General features: G+C 50.9%; 2 protein-coding genes across 2 annotated transcripts; both read right to left on the bottom strand.

Annotated features, from left to right (window-relative positions):
* Positions 1 to 31: 31 nt before the first annotated feature.
* Positions 32 to 2,305, bottom strand: IQCC (IQ motif containing C; the record flags this gene model as incomplete). Its single annotated transcript, XM_080691371.1, is given in 6 exon segments — positions 32 to 145; positions 149 to 214; positions 303 to 421; positions 1,310 to 1,556; positions 1,759 to 1,902; positions 2,264 to 2,305. Coding segments are annotated over 6 exon segments (732 nt in total).
* Positions 2,306 to 2,928: 623 nt separating this feature from the next.
* On the bottom strand, positions 2,929 to 10,302 carry CCDC28B (coiled-coil domain containing 28B; the record flags this gene model as incomplete). Its single annotated transcript, XM_080693479.1, has 5 exons — positions 2,929 to 2,983; positions 6,181 to 6,203; positions 6,371 to 6,564; positions 6,667 to 6,833; positions 10,076 to 10,302. 5 exons carry the CDS (start codon positions 10,300 to 10,302, stop codon positions 2,929 to 2,931), a joined length of 666 nt encoding a protein of 221 aa, XP_080549605.1.
* Between the last annotated feature and the right edge of the window lie 8,381 nt (positions 10,303 to 18,683).

Genomic DNA, 18,683 nt, shown 5'->3' with positions numbered 1-18,683 from the left:
GTGGAGTTGTGATTTGCCCTTCTGGCAGGAGTCATTTATCTGCATGGTCTAGCTCTCCAGTGGTCCTGTCTCTGTAGAACTGGTTCTCCAGCAGTGGGCTTGGCTGTGACCAGGCCTTTTCCAAGGCCTGTCTCCCATCGTCTGGTCACGTGCTGGGCTCATCTCTGTTCTGACCCCCTCCTGGGGAACTCAGTGTTTGTTTAAGAATTAGGTACTGTTGGGAGAGAACAGATACTGTACAGTGCCGGCCTGCATTTGCCCTGCCCTAGCCCATTCACAAAGACTTCCAAGTTAGTGCCTACCTCCTTACGGCTGTTTATGGCCTGTTGTAGCCACAGCAGTTCCATAGCCAAGTGGCTGCGGTGGTACTGGAGCTCTTGAAGCTCATCCTGGCTGTGGGACAGTTCTGAATCTGCAGCTTCTTTGGAGGGAATATAGGGAGGAGAAGGTGTTAAGTGGCAGACAATGGAAACTGGTCTAGCCCTAAGACCCTGGGAGTCCCTCACTGCCCACCCAGGTGTTTCTTCCAACTGGCAGAGGGAGCAAGGAAGGAGAGGGTTGTAGTTTATTTAGCATATCCCCTTCACTTTTCAGTTTGGGAGACTGGGGCCAGGTGTGGTGGCACATGCTTGTAATCTCAGCATTCAAGAGGCTGAGGCAGGAGAATTATAGTTCATGGACAGCCTCAGCTACTTAGTGAGGCCCTTTGCAACTCAGTGAGACCCTGTCTCAAAATAAAGAATAGGGCTGGGGCCGGGCATGGTGGTGCACGCTTGTAATCCCAGCATTTGGGAAGCTGAGATGGGAGGATCACAGTTTGAGGACAGCCTCAGCTACTACTTAATGATGTCCTTTGGAACTCAGTGAGACCCTGTTTCAAAATAAAGAATAAAAAAATAGGGATGGAGCCGGGCGTGGTGGTGCACTTTTGTAATCCCAGCATTTGGGAGGCTGAGACCGGAGGATCATGGTTTGCAGATAGTCTCAGCTACTAAGTGAGGCCCTCTGCAACTCAGTGAGACCCTGTTTCAAAATAAAGAATAAAAAATTGGGCAGGGGGTGTATCTCAGAGGTCTAATGCCTCTGGGTTCCATCCCCAGATCCACAAAAAAACAACAACAAAAAAATAGGGATGGGGTTGTATCTCAGAGGTAGAATGTCCCTGGGTTCCATCCTCAGTACTGGAGATGTAGCTTGGAAGTAGAATGCCCCTGTAAAGAAAAAAAAAAACAAAAAAACAAACACCTCAAATTGGGAGACTGGGGCCCAGAGGGCCCAGCGCTTGACTGGGATCTAGGCAGAGAGGTACCTGAGTTCTCCATCCTTGATGTGTTTCTGATCTCCTCTTGGTTGGGTTTCCTACCCTGCGGCCAGGGGCTGTCATCTCTGCATGGAAGACTTTCTGGGTTTGCTGAGCGCTCTCCTGACTTCTTCAGCACCATCTCTTCCCAGATAGCCTCTTTCTCAGCCTCCTTGCACGGAAAGTGGCTCCGTAGTTCCTCTCCTGGATGTGGTGCCCTCTCTCCTGCTTTCCAGGAGCGATGAGATTTTGCCTTCTGTGAAATGAGAGGGGTAGGAGAGCCCCAGGACTAAACTCTCCTCCTACCTGGGCACCATGATCTAACAAATTTGAAGGGTAGGATTAGGGTGTGAAAAGGTAGCCGGCTGCTTCTAGCAGTGTCAGACTTGTTAGCGGGAAGGGTGTTTCTACAGTCCCCCGCCCGGGACCTCTTTCTGTCTTCCCCGGGTGTGTAGTACCTCAGGGAGGAACTGGGGCCTGGGAATCCGCCCCGCAGTCCACTGAAGAGTGCCCAGGTCGCCCTCGATCTCTCGTACAATCGCCTCATACTCAGCTCTTAGGCTCTGGAACTGGCGTCGGACCAAGAAGCCCCGGACGCAGGCCTGGGGTGGAGAACGAGGAGTGCGGGAAGGCTCTTATCACGCTAACACGGGACCGTGTTGGGAGGGTCACCTGGGAGGTCCATAGGGTAAGGAGAGGTGACAATGGACGCCGGGGCTCCAGGACTCAAGGGAGGGTGCCGGGCCGGCCCCTCCTCTCGGACCCCCTGGCTCTCTCCCCCCGCAGGGCGCGTGGAGGTGGCGGGGGTGGAGATGTAGAGAAGCCCTCGGGCCCCGGCGTTCTTCAGCGCGCCGGCATCTCCCGAGGTTGGCGCGCGGGCAGGGGACTGAACGGGACAGCCTCGCCTCTCGGGAGGTGACAGCCAGAGACCCCAGAAACACCCTCCGGTCCCCCGCCCCGAACCTGCAGCGCCGACACCTTCCGAAGTAACAAATCCCGCTCCATTTAGACGCCAACGGCCCGGGGGCCCGGCCGCGCCTGCGCAGTGCGTCCCCAGGCGGCGCGCTCCGGAGCAGGCGCAGACGTCGGCCCCGCCCCGCCGCGGTCGCCACGGCAACCGTCCTCCAATCCAGCTGAGGACTCCGCCCCCCCATCCCCCCCGCCCCCGAGCCGCTAGCTGCTTCCCAGCCCTGCGGGAGCCGGCCTCCAAAAGCTCCTGTGCAGCGCAGGGCAGTCTCTGCGGAGAAAGGCGCGTGCGAGGAAAGGAGGACACGGAGCCACTTGATTTATTTTGGTTTAATTCCATTCAGTGCCCCCCATTCCCATAGCACCTGGGGGGATTGCGCAATACCCTACAGAGTCCATAAAATGTCACAGTTTTGTTTTTGCAGTACTGGGGATCTAACCCAGAGTATCACACATGCTAGTCAAGCTACCATTGTGCTATATCTCAGTCCTTTTTTAAGTTTTCTTTTGAACCAGGGTCTTTAATTGCCCGCGCTAGTCTTGAACTTTACATCCTACTGCTTCAGCCTGGCAGGTAGCTGGGATTAGGGCATGTGCCACCACGCCTGGCAGGTCACAGTTTGAGGGGCACGAGAGTGGCAGTCTGGCCCTGGGCTGGAAACCTACGCAGCTGACTGCTCCTCAGGCTCTGCATTCTCAGCCAGGTGTAGTTTCTGTCTATGCCAGTCAAGGATTGCGACGCTTTGGACCCCAGTCCTTCCTCTTGTCTGTCTTCCCATGTCACAGGCCTCGCTTCTCCATCTGTGCAAAGGGCTGTCTGTGGTCTGAGGTTGCTGTCCCCCCCCTGCTCGTGTGTGTGTGTGTGTGTGTGTGTGTGTGTGTGTGTGACCCAAGCAGGGGATCACACATCCTAAGCACAGACTCCACCCTGAGCTCTCTTCCCACCCATCCCACTGGCCCTGCTTACTAGGTCACTCCCTTCTACATCTAGATCATGCAGGCCAGGCCAGCTGGGTAGCCCTACGGGCCACTGGGCCTCCCAAGGCGTGCATGGTGAGCACGCCTGTATGCTCACTCTTGTTTTTGACAAGACTAGATGAGGACCTAGTCTAAATTAGTAAAAATAATTGTTCAATGCTGAAAGGGTGGGAGGACCTAAGTCAAACTGCCATGATTGGCATTAGCTAGAGTACTTGCAAAGATTTTGATCAGTAGGTAAAACATCCAGCCAGGCTCACGTGATGGTGCATACCTGTATCACAGTACTTGGGAGGGTGAGACCGGAGGGTGAGAAAGGAGGATCACAGGATTATGGCCACCCTCAGCAATTGATTTTATTTTATTTTGCAGCTCTCTGGATGGGACCCAGGGTTATTCAACCTCTGAGGTACACACAAACCCTAGCCCTATTTTTTGTTTGTTTGTTTGTTTGCGAGTCTGAGGATGGAACTCAGGGGCATTCTACCTCCAAGCTATACCCCCTGCCTATTTTTTATTCTTTATTTTGAAACAGTCTCACTGAGTTGCAAAGAGCCTTATTAAGTAGCTGAGGCTGTTCATGAACCGTGATCCTCCTGTCTCAGCCTCCCAAATGCTGGGATTACAAGTGTGCGCCACCACGCCTCAGCTACTTAGTGAGGCCCTTTGGAACTCAGTGAGACCCTGTTTCAAAATAAAGAATAGCGCACGCTTGTAATCCCTGCACTTGGGAGGCAGACACAGGAGGATCGCGCAGGTTCGAAGCCAGCCTCTCTGGCTTAGGAGACACTGTTTCCAAATAAAAATATAAAAAATAGGTCTGGGAGTGTAGCCCCAGAGACAAAAGGGTTCCATCCCTAGTACCACCAAAAATAAAAAATAAAATAAAAAAATAAAAATAAAGAATAAAATATATGGCTGGGGGTGGAGCTCAGAGGTAGAATGCCCCTGGGTTACATCCCCAGTACTGCAAAAAGTAAAAAATGAATAAATAAAAAATAAAATAGAGCTGGGGTGTAGTTCAGAGGTAGAATGCCCCTAATACCATAAATAAGTAAATAAATAAGTAAATAAGTAAATAAATAAATAAAGCAAGGCATGGTGGTGCACACCTGTAATCCTAATACTTGGGAGGCTAATACAGGAGAATTGCAAGTTGAGGCCAGCCTCAGCAATTTAGTGAGACCCTGTTTCAAAATTTAAAAAATAAATAAATAAAGCTGGGCATGGTAGTGCATGCTTGTAATCCCAGTACTTGGGAGGCTGAGATAGGAGGATCACAGGTTTGTGGCTACCCTCAGCAACTTAGTGAGGCCATCCACAACTTAGTGAGACGTTGTTTCAATATATAAAATAAAAAAAACAGGGCAGAGAACCGAGCATGGTGGCACATGCTTGTAATCCCAACATTTGGGAGTCTGAGACAAGAGGATTGGCCCTTTGCAACTCAGTGAATAAAGAATGAAAATAGGGCTGTGGTGTAATTCAGGGGTGGACTGTCCTTGGGTTCAATCTCTAGGACCGAAAAAAAATTTTTTTTAATAATAAAAAGGGCTTCTGGGCGTGGTGGCACAAGCTTGTGTAATCCCAGCATTCGGGAGGCTGAGAAAAGAGGATCGTGGTTTGCGGATGGCCTCAGTTACTTAGTGAGGCCCTTTGCAACTCAGTGAGACCCTGTTTCAAAATAATAAAAAATAGGGCAGGGGGTGTAGCTCAGAAGTAGAATGTAGCTGGGTTCCATCCCCAGTACCTCAAAATAATAATAATAATAATAATAATAATAATAATAATAATAATGGCTAAGTGGGGGTAGCTCAGAGGTAGAATCTCCCTGGGTTCAATCCCCAGGTACCAATAAATAAATAAATAGCTGGGTGGGTATGATGGCACACACCTATAATCCCAGTACTTGGGAGGCTGAGTCTGGAGGATTGCAGGTTCAAGGACAGCCTCAGCAAGTACTAAGACCCTCATCAACCTAGCAAGACTTTGCTTCAAAATAAAAATAAAATAGAAGCTGGGGGTGTAACTCAGAGGTAGAATGCCCCTGGGTTCAATCCCCAGTACCACAATAAATAGATAAATAATAAAAAGGGCTGAGGGTATGTCTTGGAGTAAGAATGTCCCTGGGTTCAATCCCCAATACTGCAGTAATAATAATGATATATTATAATAATTATAATAATAATGCCAGACGTGGTAGTGCACAACTGTAATCTCAGTATTTGGGAGGCTGAGACAGGAGGATTGAAGGTTTGAGAACAGCCTCAATAAGTAAGTACTGAGATTCTTGTTAACCTAGTGAAATCCTGTTTCAAAGTTAAAAAAAAGGCTGAGTGTGGTGGCGCAAGCTTGTAATCCTAGTACTTGGGAGGCTGAGACAGGAGGATAGTAATTTTGTGGCTAGTCTCAGCTACTTAGTGAGACCCTGTTTCAAAATAAAAAGAGTAAAAAATAGGGCTGAGGGTATAGTTCGGAGATAGAATGCTTCTGGGTACCATAAATAAATAATGACTGGGTATATCTTGGTGGTAGAGTGCCCCTTGGTTCAATTCTCGGTACCCCCCCACCCCACCACACACAAGATCTTCATAATCCACCTTTCTCCTTTCTCTTAATATTTGGGTACTTCTATCTACATTGCTCTACCTGAGTAGGGGTTGTGTGGTGTGGCTAATTCTGATTCAGCAGGACTGCAAGGGGTGGGGATATTGGTTGTGTGTGAATACGAATTTCTCCTTTATAGTCACCAAAGTTATCTTACCTCCCCCTAAAATCTGGGTGTATATCTAATTCTGGGGATTTAACCCAGGGACACTGTACCTTTGAGCGACACCCCCATCCCTTTGGGAGGAAGAAGCTGACCTCATCTCATCCTTCAACCCTTCCTCCTCTGGGAGACACATGTACACTGTCAGGTTCCTCAGAAAGGATACATAGAATTACTAAGATCTTCCAGCTGTCAACAGAAAGAAAAGAAAGCTTCTGTCAGGAGGCAGCCCTCATCTGGCAGCTCTTGGATCCATGCCCCCCACCTTTTCGCCAGGGGCCAGGAATCCCTGGGGACAATGCACCTCCCCCACCCGGGGGCGCCCAGAAGCCAAAGTGCCCAGCTTCCTGACCCACATTGCTAAGCAGCTGGTCCAGGTTGCGGTCGGCCATTGTCTTCTTTTGCTCCTCAGGCAGCCCCTCAGTGACCCCGTCCTCTTCCTCTTCATCGTCCTCCTCCTCCCCACACACGTCCAGGCTGAAGTGGAGCCGAGCCAGCTTCTCCTGCATCTCCCGCACGTGCTCCAACTGCTCGAAGGAGCATTCCTTCCCTGGACAGCCCCTGTGTAAGCCCTAGGAGCAAGCCTGGGGCCCAGACCAGAGACCAGGACCCCAGCCCCACCCCAGCCCGTCTGCCCAGCCCCAGGACTCACCGAAGGCCTGCAGCCTGCCGGAGTGGAAATCATTGAGCAGGTTCAGCAGTCCCCCCTCCATCTCATAGACGTCAGTCACCTCGGTCAGGAAAGAGTGCTGCAGGGGCGTGCCTGCAGAGCCGCCCCCACCTCCAGCCAGCACTGGCCGGCATTTCTCCTTGCCTACTCTGCGGGGCAGGGGTGGACATAACCATAGTCATAGTAAGAGGAGCAGCTGATCACCCCTGGATGTCTCTCCCCCATTCCCGTGAACCTCCCATCACAGCCTCCCAAATGCTGGGATTACAGGCATGCACCATGCAGGTACTCCTAGATCCATTGATATCTCTCTCTCTCTCTCTCTCTCTCTCTCTCTCTCTCTCTCTCTCTCTCTCTCTGTGGTACTGGGGGTGGAACCCAGAGGCTTTCTACCTCTGGGCTATACTCCCAGACCCATTTTATATTTTATTTGGAAACAGGGTCTCACTAAGTTGCTGAGAGCCTCACTAAGTAGCTGAGGCTGGCTTCGAACCCGTGCAATCCTCCTGTCTCAGCCTCCCAAGTGCAGGGATTACAAGCGTGCACCACCAGGCCCAGCTTCCAGCCCTATTTTTTATTTGATTTTTTTTTTTTTTTTTTTTTTTTTTTTGGTGGTACTGGGGTGGAACCCAGGGGCTTTTTACCTCTGGGCTATACTCCCAGACCTATTTTATATTGAAACAGGGTCTCACTAAGTTGCCGAGAGCCTCACTAAGTAGCTGAGGTTGGCTTCGAACCTGTGCGATCCTCCTGTCTCAGCCTCCCAAGCGCAGGGATTACAAGCGTGTGCCACCACGCCCAGCCTTTTATTTGATTTTTTGAAACAGGATCTCACTGAGTTGCAAAGGCCCTCACTAAGTAGCTGAGGCTGTCCATTAACCACTATCCTCCTGTCTCACCCTCCCCATGCTTAGATTACAAATGTGCGCCACCACGCCCCGCTTCCCCTGGATCTCTTGTGCCTTCTGATTATGCACTAATTCATCTACCCATCCACTACTCATCAGCACAAATGGAGGTTTGTTCTGTCCCGGCCCTGGACACCAGGATAGGTAGAGGGCAGGAGTAAGTCGGGAGGGAGTGAAAGGAAGAGGTGGAATAGAAGTCTGTTTCTATTAATGACACTTAGAGCCAGAGTCCTGCCTGCAAGGAGACTCCTGGGTTCCCGTCTGAGAGCCTCATCTGTCCTCCTATGATTCTGAATAAGTCACTTTATCTCCTTGGTATTCAGTGAATTTGGAGATAATTTCTCCTTTACTGTCATCAAAGCTATGTTACCTCCCCCTAAAGTCTGTGTGTATATGTAATACTGGGAGTTGAACCCAGGGAGACTGTACCTTTGAGTTATACCCGCAGCCCTTTGTATTTTATTTTATTTGTTTATTATTTGTGTGTGGCTGGGCATGGTGACACAAGCTTGTAATCCCAGCATTTGGGAGGCAGAGACAGGAGGATTGCAGTTCCTGGACAGCCTCAGCTACTTAGTGAGGCCCTCCACAACTTAGTAAAACCTTGTTTCCAAATAAAGAATAAAAAATAGGGAGCCGGGCGTGGTGGCACACACTTGTAATCACAGCATTCGGGAGGCTGAGACCAGAGGATCGCGGTTCGTGGACAGCCTCAGCTACTTAGTGAGGCTCTCTGCAACTTAGTGAGACCCTGTTTCAAATTAAAAACAAAACAAAACAAAACAGGGCAGAGGGTATAGCTCGGAGATCAAATGCCTCTGGGTCCATCCATCCCCAGACCCGCAAAAAAAAAAAAAAAAAAAAAAAAAAAAAAAAAAAAAAAAGAAAAAACATAGGGCAGGGGGTGTAGCTCAGAGGTCGAATGCCTCTGGGTTCCAACCCCAATATCCCCCCCACACAAATAATATATATTATATATTACTTCATATATAATATATTTTCGTTATATAAATATATATTATACATATATAGAATATATTACAAATATTTTGTGTGTGTGTGTGTGTGTGTGGCACTGGGGATTGAACCCAAATTCAATTCAAGCTACACTTCCGGTCCTATTTTATTTTCATTTGGAAACGGGGTGTTGCTAGGTTAATGAGAGTCTCACTAAGTTGCTGAGGCCATCCTTGAATCTGCAACCCTCTTGTCTTAGCCTCCTAAGAACTGTGATTTACAAGTGTGCACCACACTGCCAAGCTTTTATTTTTCAATTTTGAAACAGTGTCCCTATGTTACCTTATGCTGGCCTCAAACCTGCGATTTTGCTGTTTTGACTTGCCAAGTGCTGGGATTATAGGCGTATACTACTGTGCCTGCCTTCTTCACCAAAATCTTTTTTTGCTCTCTTCTATAAACTGCTTAGAATTTTCCCTTTCCTCATGATCACACTGGACATCCGTGCTGGCTGGGCTGCCTGCCTCTCCGGCTACATTTCCTACTGCTGTCGCCCCAGGCCTGAGCTTCAGTTACACCCTACCATGGCTGCCCACAAACACGCTTCTCAGGAAGGTGGTCTGCAAAGCCACAGGGGAACAATGATTTGTTTTGAACAATTCGAAAAAGAATACATGGTATTTAGTAGGAACACAGGGTAGGGTGCAAACGCCCAATTATTAAAAAAAACTCAAGCCGGGCATGGTGGCGCATGCTCGTAATCCCAGCATTCGTGAGGCTGAGACAGGAGGATCGCGGTTCGCGGACAGCCCCAGCTACTTAGTGAGGCCCTCTGCAACTCAGTGAGACCCTGTTTAAAAATAAAGAATAAAAAAGGGGTGGGGGGTGTTGCTCGTAGGTAGAATGCCCCCGGGGTTCCATCCCCAGTACCGCAAATAAATAAATAAATAAATAAATATGTAAAATTCATCAGAAAATTCAAATTATGTGTCAAGTATTCCCTTATCACTTCTCATTTCCTGATCCTCAAGACTCCAAACAATCTGTGGGTCTTGGAACCTTCCAGACAATATCTTTCTTTTCTTTTCTTTTTTTTTTTTTTTAACAATACTTAAGATTAAATTCAGAACCCGTGTGCTAGGCAAGTGCCCTACTACTGAGCTAAATCCCCGGCCCTGCAGTATCTTTCTCTTGTTTTTATGTCAAGCAAGCACCTCGGCCTAGAATATCCTCCCCCCTTCAGTGTGTCCAGCAGCCTCCTCTGACTCCACTTCCTAACAGGCTGCGCACTCCCTCCTCATGCTGTGCGATCCAGTTACCCATCTGGCCTTTCACCATGCACTGGAGGGTAGGTGCTGGGTCTAAGTCATCTCTGAGTGCCCAGGGGCCAGCTGGGGCCCGCCCCAGGGAAGGCATCAATATTGCTTAGTAGCTGAAGGCCGAAGGCCCCCTTTGCCTTTCTCCCCATGGCACTCAGCCCAGAGTTGGGGGCCCCCCTCCTTGCCCCACTTCCCTTCCATACCCACCTCTTGAACTTGGCCCGCTGCTTGGGGGATGGCAGATGAGGGAGTCCCAGAGCCAGGGAGCCACTGTGGCTGGTGGGCACAGGGACCCTGCGAAGTGTGCCTGGGGCCTGGGCTGGCTGGGTCAGGCAGGGCTTGGGACTCCTTTTCTTCTTTTTGTCATCCATTGGGTGCTGGCCGCAGGCCTGGGAAGGAAGCAACTCCATTGAGAGAGTGAGGGGAAGCCTCATCCCTTGGCCAAGCGACCCTGAGGGCTGCGAAGGAAGGGTCCCGGGCCCTTCAGACTGTATGAACTTGCCCGGCCTGTACAGGGCTAGATGCCAGGTCCTGCTGCTGGGACCATCTCTGTGGCATATAAAGGGCCTCCCAAGGCCCACCTTGAGTTCCTTTCTGCCTGAAAGCCTAGGACCTTGGGAAAGGGCTAGCCCAGGCAGGGCGGGGCTATCCTGTGCTGCTGGGGTTTCCTGTGCAAGGGTGGGGCTGGCAAGGGAAGGCAGGGGGAGATGGAGTAGATATGAGCTGGCTAGATGGCAGCTAAGGATTAGGAGTGTCCTCACCAGGCTCCATTGTGTTTACCAGCTGCCTCCGCAGATGCTGACCCCCCCAACCCTGTCCGCCTGAGCGGTGACCGGGTGAGGGTGGGGGCACCGGGGAAGGTCCCAGCGCCGGGCAGCCGCCACCCGGGAGAAGCTGCGGCACACAGGCAGGGCTCTTGGCGGTGTCCCCACCCCAGACACCAGCATCCCTCCTCTTCCACTCCACGCCCAGTGGTGACTGCCAGGGACTCCCAGAAGTTCCCCGGGACAGCTTCTTGCCGCCTTCCCTTTTCCATTCTGACAGCCCGCGGGGTGCCTGGTGGTCGGGCGGCCTGGGCCTGCAACAATGGCCGCGCCTGGGAGCGGGGCCGCCCGGCCGCCTCCGTGCACCCCCGCCCGAGCCTCCGGCCTGCGGGGTCCTCTCCCGGGGCTCCGGCTCCAGATCGCAGCGGCGGGGCGCGGGACGGGTCAGCCGGCTTCGAGGGTGGAGGGGGCCGGGCGCAGCTTCTGGCCCTCTGCACAGAGGGGCTTGATGGACGCGGAGGATTCTCCCCGGGAGCGGCCGGCTACGGGATCGACCTCCCACGCTCAGTTTCCGAAGCCGAGCGCAGGGCCGACCGCCCGGCCACGAAGCCGCGGGCCGCCCCCTCCCTGCGCCCGCCCCGGGACTGACCTGGGCGCGGGACTGGCCGGCGCGGGACTGACCTGGGCGCGGGACTGGCCGGCGCGGGGTCCGCAGCTCCGGGCGCTCTCCTCCCTCCCTCCGCGCGCGGCTCCTCGGACGCCGGCAGGGCCGGGGCGGGGGGGGGGGGCGCGGTCGCGGGTGATTTGCATTTAAAGAGAAAGTAGCCTTCTCCCCGCCTCCCGAGCGCCAGGCCGAGCCGCTCCTCTCGCCCTACCGCCCGCCTGAACTAAGGCGACCCTGTCGGTCGTGTAATCTTGGGTCGGAAAACACTTTCCCTTTCCCGTCAGTTTTGGAGGGAAGGTCCCTTACAAAATGGTGATGGCCTTGTCAGAAGGAGAGGGGGAAGGGGGACTGAGGGAGAGAAATGGGGAGGGAGAGAGGACAGAGGGAGAACATGTTAGTATACAAGAAACATTATTTTTTTTCCTTTTGTACCCAGGGATTAAACCCAGGGCCTTTCTACCTCCGAACCACACCCCTAGCCCTATTTTTCATTCTTTATTTTGAAACAGGGCCTCACTAAGTAGCTGAGGCTGGCCATGAACCTGCGATCCTAAGACTCCCAAGTACTAGGATTACAAGTGTGCACCACTATGCCCGGCTTTAAGAACTTTATGTACATTTAATCCTCATAACAACCCTGAGGCATCATTTTACTGTCCCCATACAGCTCTCCCCGCCACACCCAGATACTCCTGGCTTGGTGGAGGCCTTTTCTGCTACTGGTGAAGTGACCGGACCCTCCCCACCCCCAGGCTTAGGATGGAGGGGAGCACCTGGTCAGAGAGAAGACCATTGGCTTCCCTGGTACCTGATTTCAGTGTCCAGGAGGGAGACCTGAGTACCTGGGGAAGGCAGCCCAGCACTGGGGCTGCCCAAAAGCTGGATCGATGGTGTAGCTATTTAAAGCCCTGGCAGAAGCTCCTGGCTCAGGTCCCTGGAGCAGCATTTGATGCTACAGAGAGGCTCATCATTGACCAGGCTGTCCAGCAGGCTCAAATTAACTGGCTCAAGGCAATGCACACAACTACTGTGCCCACTTTTCCCTCACATTGGTCATGAGCAGCTGCCCTGGGCTGGGCTCTGGCGAAGTTGAGGAAATAAAGGGAATACTACTTTTTTTTTTTTTCATTTTTGGTACTGGGGATCAAATCCAGGTGCATTCTCCCCCCAGTCTTCTTATTTTTATGGCGCTGGGGATTGAGCACAGTGGCCTTATACCTCTGAACTACACTCCTAGCCCTATTTTACTTTTTTTTTTTTTTTTTTTTGCAGGTCTAGAGATGGAACCCTGGGGCATTCGACCTCCAAACTACACCCCCTGCCCTAGTTTTCATTCTTTAATTTTTTTTTTTTTTTTTTTTTTTTTTTTTTTGGTGGTACTGGGGTTCCTGGAAGCCCTTCTACCTCCGGGCTACACTCCCAGACCTTCATTCTTTAATTTGAAACAGGATCTCACTAAGTCGCAGAGGGCCTCACTGTGAACTGCAGTTTCCAGTCTCAGCCTCCCGAATGCTGGGATTACGCCTGGCTTCTATTTTACTTACTTACTTTATTTATTTATTTATTTATTTATTTATTTATTTATTTAGTGGGTCTGGGGATGGAACCCAGGGGCATTCGACCTCCAAGCTACACCGCTGCCCTATTTTTTATTTATTTTGAAACCGGGTCTCACTGAGTTGCAGAGGACCTCACTAAAGTAGCTGAGGCTGTCTGGGAACCACGGTCCTCCAGGTCTCAACCTCCCAAATGCTGGGATTATAAGCGTGGGCCACCACACCCGGCTTACTTTTCATTTTGAAACAGGGTCTCACTCAGTTGTGGAGGGTCTCCCTAAATTGCTGAGGCAGGTGACAAACCTGCTATCTCCCTATCTCAGCTTACTAAGTACTAGAAGCATGCATCACCATACCAGGTTTTGTTTGTTTTCTGGTACTGGAGATGGAACTCAGGGGCATTCTACCTCCAAGCTACACCCTCAGCCCTATTTTTTATTTTTATTTATTTATTTTTGCGGATCTGGAGATGGAACCCAGGGGCATTCAACCTCTGAGCTACAATCCCTGCCCTATTTTTTATTCTTTATTTTGAAACCGGTCTCACTGAGTTGCAGAGGGCCTAAGTAGCTGAGACTGTCCCCGAACCGCGATCCTCCAGTCTCAACCTCCCGAATGCTGGGATTACAAGCGTGCGCCACCACGCCCAGCTTTTATTTTGTATTTGATTTGGAAACAGGGTCTCACTAAATTGCTGAGAGTCTAAGTAGCTGAGGCTGGCTTCGAACCTGTGTGATCCTCCCGTCTCAGCTTCCCAAGTGCTGGGATTACAAGTGTGCACCACCATGCCTGGCAATTCTTTATTTTGAAACAGGGTCTTACTGAGTTGCAAAGGGCCTAAGTAGTAGCGGAGGCTGTTCATGAACCACGATCCTCCTCTTTCAGCCTCCCAAATGCTGGGATTACAAGCATGTGCCACCACACCAGCAGCTTATTATTTTGAAACAGGATCTCAGTGAATTGCAAAGGGCATGAGCTATACCTCCAGCCCTATTTTTTATTTATTTTGAAACAAGGTCTCCCTGAGTTGCAAAGACAGCTGAGGCTGTGTGCAAACGGTGATCCTCCTGTCTCAGCCTCTCAAATGCTGGGATTACAAGTGTGTGCCACTACATCCAGCTTCGGACTATTTTTGAGACAGGGTGTTGCTAGGTACTGAGGCTTTCCTCAAACCTGCAATCCTCCAGTCTCAGCCTCTCAAGGATTACAGGCATGTGCCACCAGGCTGGGCTGAGAGGCACTACTTCTGCAGGCACCTATGCAAGGCTGTTTCCCACATACATCCACCCTCCAGACTGCTGTTGAAGTGAATTAATTCAGGCTTCTTCGATAATTGGGAATCAGAGGGAGGCCAACAGGGGCATCCTTTCCTTCTCCTACCAGAGCCGCTAGTGGTTCCAGGGCTACTGCAGGAACGTGGTAGACAGTTTAGGAGTGCCTCTGGGGTTCCCATGCTCAGCTGCTTCCCTGGGGAGCCAGAAGCCTCTTTGCCTGGAAGTAGAATTGGGGCAGCATCTGCTCACCCCTTCCAGAGGATCTCTGGAACCAATGTGGCTAGCACAGAACACTATCAAGACCTTGATTAGTAGTGACTTTGCTGGTACTGTCACAGTCTGGGGTGGACACATCTACCTGCAGAGGCACAGAACAAAGGGCATTTGGATTGCCTCTGCTGTGTTAAGGCATTCATAGTGCCTAACCAACACGGCCCGACATACAACTGAGTATGGTGGGTAAAGCCACCAGTAGGATGTCTTGGTTTATAGGGTTATAGGAGCCTCATCTAATTCCCAGTGAGTAAACAATGTAAGAAATACGGGTGAAGCCGGGCATGGTGGCGCATGCTTGTGATCCCAGTACTTGGGAGGCTGAGACAGGAGGATCATCAGCCTCAGCTACTTAGTGAGGCTCTCAGCAACATAGTGAGACCCTGTTTCCAAATAAAACATAATATAGGTCTGGGAGTATAGCCCAGAGGTAGAAAGCCCCTGGGTTCCATCCCAAGTACTACCCCCCCAAAAAAAAAAAGAAAGAAAGAAAGAAAGAAAGAAAGAAAGAAAGGTGAAGTGGAGCATGTCTATAATCTCAGCTATGTGGGAAGTGAAGGCAAGAAGATCCCAAGTTTTAGGCCAGCCTGAGTAAGTTAGCAAAACTCTGTCTCAAAATATATAAAGGGCTTAGGATATAGTTCAATGGTTAAGTGCTCTGGGTTCAACACTTATTACTGGTGGAGATGAAAAATCAGCCAAATAAGAGTGTAAAATGAATCTGGAGGTCGTTGGACATTCCCTTGGGTGGGCCAGTTCCCAGGGATCCTGCCTATGCCGTGCTGATCTTTTGCCTCACTCACAGACCCTACCAATTTCCTACTGAACACCTTCAGCAACTCCTCCCTGCACACTAGATCTGGCCCAAATTCCTAACTTGGTGTACAAGCTCTGGGTCCTTAAACCTCATCTCCCTTACCTTCCTGCACACCTGCACTTCCAGGTGAACTGCTTAATTACACGCACTGGTCAAAGGCCTGTCTGCCTGCCCTAAGGTCACAAAGTACTTCCAGGTACCCACTGCTCGCTCCTTGCTGACGAGGGCTGGAGCTTCCTCTCTGCTCCCACTGCAGAAAAGTCCCTTTCTCAGCCCAAGGAGGCATTGCATACCTGTAATTTAGGTACCCAGGAAACTGAGACAGAAGGATCACAGGTTAGAGGCCAGCCTCAGCAACACAAGACCATTTCAAAACAAAAAGGGCTGGGGGCTTAGCTCCCCAGTTCCCCTCCCCAATCCCTTTCCTTCATTAGTCTGAGTGCCCAGAGACAACTTTTTGGCCGAGATACTAACGTACCTTGCCAACTTTACCCAGGGCAGACAGCTCAAATCAATCTGTCAGTGCCCCGGGCCTGTGGTGATGGGGAAAGGCAGGGTGCTCTGGCACACACAGGATGTTGAGGCTCTGTCATGGCCACTTTGCGATGAATCCAAACAAGTCAGTGATGACAGCAGGGGTCAGATGACATTGAAAGACCACAAAGGTAGGAGAGAAACAAGTAAGGCAACAGACTCTTTATTTAATGTGGTTTAAAATACATCAATATCAAGTCCCTGGCTGTTGTGAATACCAAAAAGAGACAACGGAAAAAAGCTGTCAGCACAATAACACAAGTCTGGATGGCCAGCCTGGGCCGTAAGAAACGCAGTTACAGGGACAGAGGCAGCCTCCCCAGCCCAGGCAGGGTGAGGTGGCGGCAGCTGCCTGGCAGTCCCAGTGACCACCTCTGTGCTGTGCAAGGTGAGAGGGCTGGACCAGCAGCTCAGCAGGCCTCAGCCTCCCCGCAGACACACAGGGCAGCTCCACTGGCCTCTTGGTCAGCCCTCAGCAGAGCCACCATGACAGGGGTGGAGGAGGGTTAAATAACCATCTTTACAGAAATAACATTCTTACAGAAAGTGCCTGAGCTCAGCCCATGGTCCAAAAACCTCATGGAAAACAAAAGACAAATAAAAAGTGCTGCTGACACCTCTCAGAATCTGGTGTGCATGAAACTCTCAGCTGGACAGGTCCTGAACATGAGTTAGTGTTGGCAGAGCCAAGGGCCCTGGGCCTCGTTTATAGTGGTCCCCTGGAAGAAAAGCTAACAACCTATAAAACCAACACAGCTCTTGGTCCTAAATCTGAGGTCAGGTTCATGGGACTCACCTGGGTGAGGAAGGCACTGGCCCTCACTCATAAATGGGCCACCTCCCCTGCATCTGGCCCAGGCTCTTGGCTAATGTGAGTGGCACCCAAGCACCGGGCTGACTTTGGAAAGCAGAGCAAGCAGAGCAGCTGTAGTGATTGGTAAGATTTGGTCAATGGAGAGTAAGAGAGAAAAAGATCCCCCATTTACATACTGGTTGGATGGCTGGAGCTTAGAGCCAAGGTTCCACCTGGCCTGGGGCTCATGTTCATGACCTTAGGGAGTCTACCTGGGGCCACTTACACACTGTAGTCTCCCATCCCACCATAATGGAGCCAACAGTCCCCAACCCCCCACCGGCTTTAAGAGGTAGCTGAATTGAGGGAGGCAATTATGTGGCCCACAGCATGCCTTTCCACTTTTCCCAAGGGGAGGGGGGAGATCTGATTCTTCCCTGCACCTCTGTAGTCTAGAAAATCCTCTGTGGGTTGGTAGTTCTTGTACCTCAGCCTGGCACAGAAGCTCAGGGAAGGAAGAAGGCCTTGCTGAAGCCAGAAGAGGCAAGACCTATTCCAAACAGGAAGGGGGTGGGGGCTTAGGAAACACTCTACAGAACAGATCTCAGCCAAGGATGACAGAGGTCTCAACACACACTGCTGCTGGAGCATCTTGAGGTTTGCAGGACACACTCTGAAGTGGACCAGTGGTACCAGGGGTGAAGTGGGGGGGTAATTTGCCACCTCTGGTCTAAGTCACAACATGATTTGGAACACATTAACATTCTCTAAGAACCTATTAATCGGGGGGATTTAAATTATGGGCTAGCTGTGGAAGATGAAACCTTCAGTACAATGAACTAGTTCAAAGAAATATAGCAAGAAGCAAATCTCAACTTGTTCTATCTTGGGTCTGTGGTTTCTCTGGCTCATTGAAGCCGAGGCCAGCTAAAGATTTGCATTACAGCTCTAGCCCAGCAGAAACTTGCTTTTAAGAATCATTCTGCTGCCCCAGAAAATGGCTCTGCCCAGAGCAGCTGATATCCTGGCAGGTGCTGACAACAACTTTCAGCAGAGTCAGTGCACAGCATATGTCCTGGGTGGCAGTGTGACAACAATATGCGGCCACTTGTTGGATTCCTTGGGCTCAGTCTATTGAACCTCATTCTTTATCAGACAACTGGGGGTGCCCACACATGAAGCTGAATCCCAAAGAGGATTCTTACTTCCTGGGCAAGGAGGTACCAGGAAATGAAATGAGGGAAATCTCAAAGATTTTGTGTGTATGCGTGTGTGTAAGGGAACAAGCAGAAACAGACCCATAAAGCCAAGGGGGAACAGCTAGACCTGGGGTCCAGCAACTGCTGCATGGAGAAAACAGTGGTGGGAGAATCAGTGATGGCCTCGCAGGACTGAAAGCCATAGGAAAGCTTGTGGCAAAGCCATCAGAAGCTCCTTACTTTCTTTTAATGACTAATCTGATCTTCCCAAACAGGACACCTCAGCACCAACATGGCAAAAGAGCCAGATGGGGTTGTGAGGGGTGGAACACTGAAGGCCAGGGACCCAGGACCACTGTGGTAGCACCCCTCCCTCTTCCTTCCTCAGAAGACCCTCAATATAAACTGTTACATGCAAAACAAAAAACCTTCAGAAAGAATCTTTTGGGTGATCTCTTGTCAATCATTTGTGCAGGCTAGAGAGGCACCTGTGAATGATAAGGCTACTGAGAAGCAACATTGGCCCAATCCTGGCACTACCAGAGGGCAGGGGAAGTGGTGCCCAAGGGGCTCCTGACCAGCGCTTCATCCCACGCAGAAACATTCTCCAGGTCCCTTGTCCTAGGCAGGAAAGCAGCTCAACCACCAGCTCTGAGCATCCTGCCAAGGCTCTGTGCAGGGATACCACTCCCAGCCACGAGAAGCAATGGAGCTTCCAGAGGAGCTAGGAGAGCCCGAGCTGCCCAAGCACAATGCTCACAAAAAAATGCAGTCCAGGCCTGGGTGTATCACTTGTCATGAGCTCTGAAGGACTGAGAGGGGTCTGAGCCTCAAACCAGGCAGGGAAATGCTCAAGTCCCTTGCTCTACCAGCTCACTGTGATGGCAGTACAGATCACACCTCCTCTACAGAGTCTTAGTGCAGAGCCACTGATTTCATCT

Source organism: Muscardinus avellanarius (genome assembly GCF_963383645.1).
Source record: "Muscardinus avellanarius genome assembly, chromosome: 3".
NCBI classification, from domain to species: domain Eukaryota; kingdom Metazoa; phylum Chordata; class Mammalia; order Rodentia; family Gliridae; genus Muscardinus; species Muscardinus avellanarius.
The sequence above is the reverse complement of the archived record's forward strand: the minus strand, read 5'-3'. Positions and strand labels throughout refer to the sequence as shown.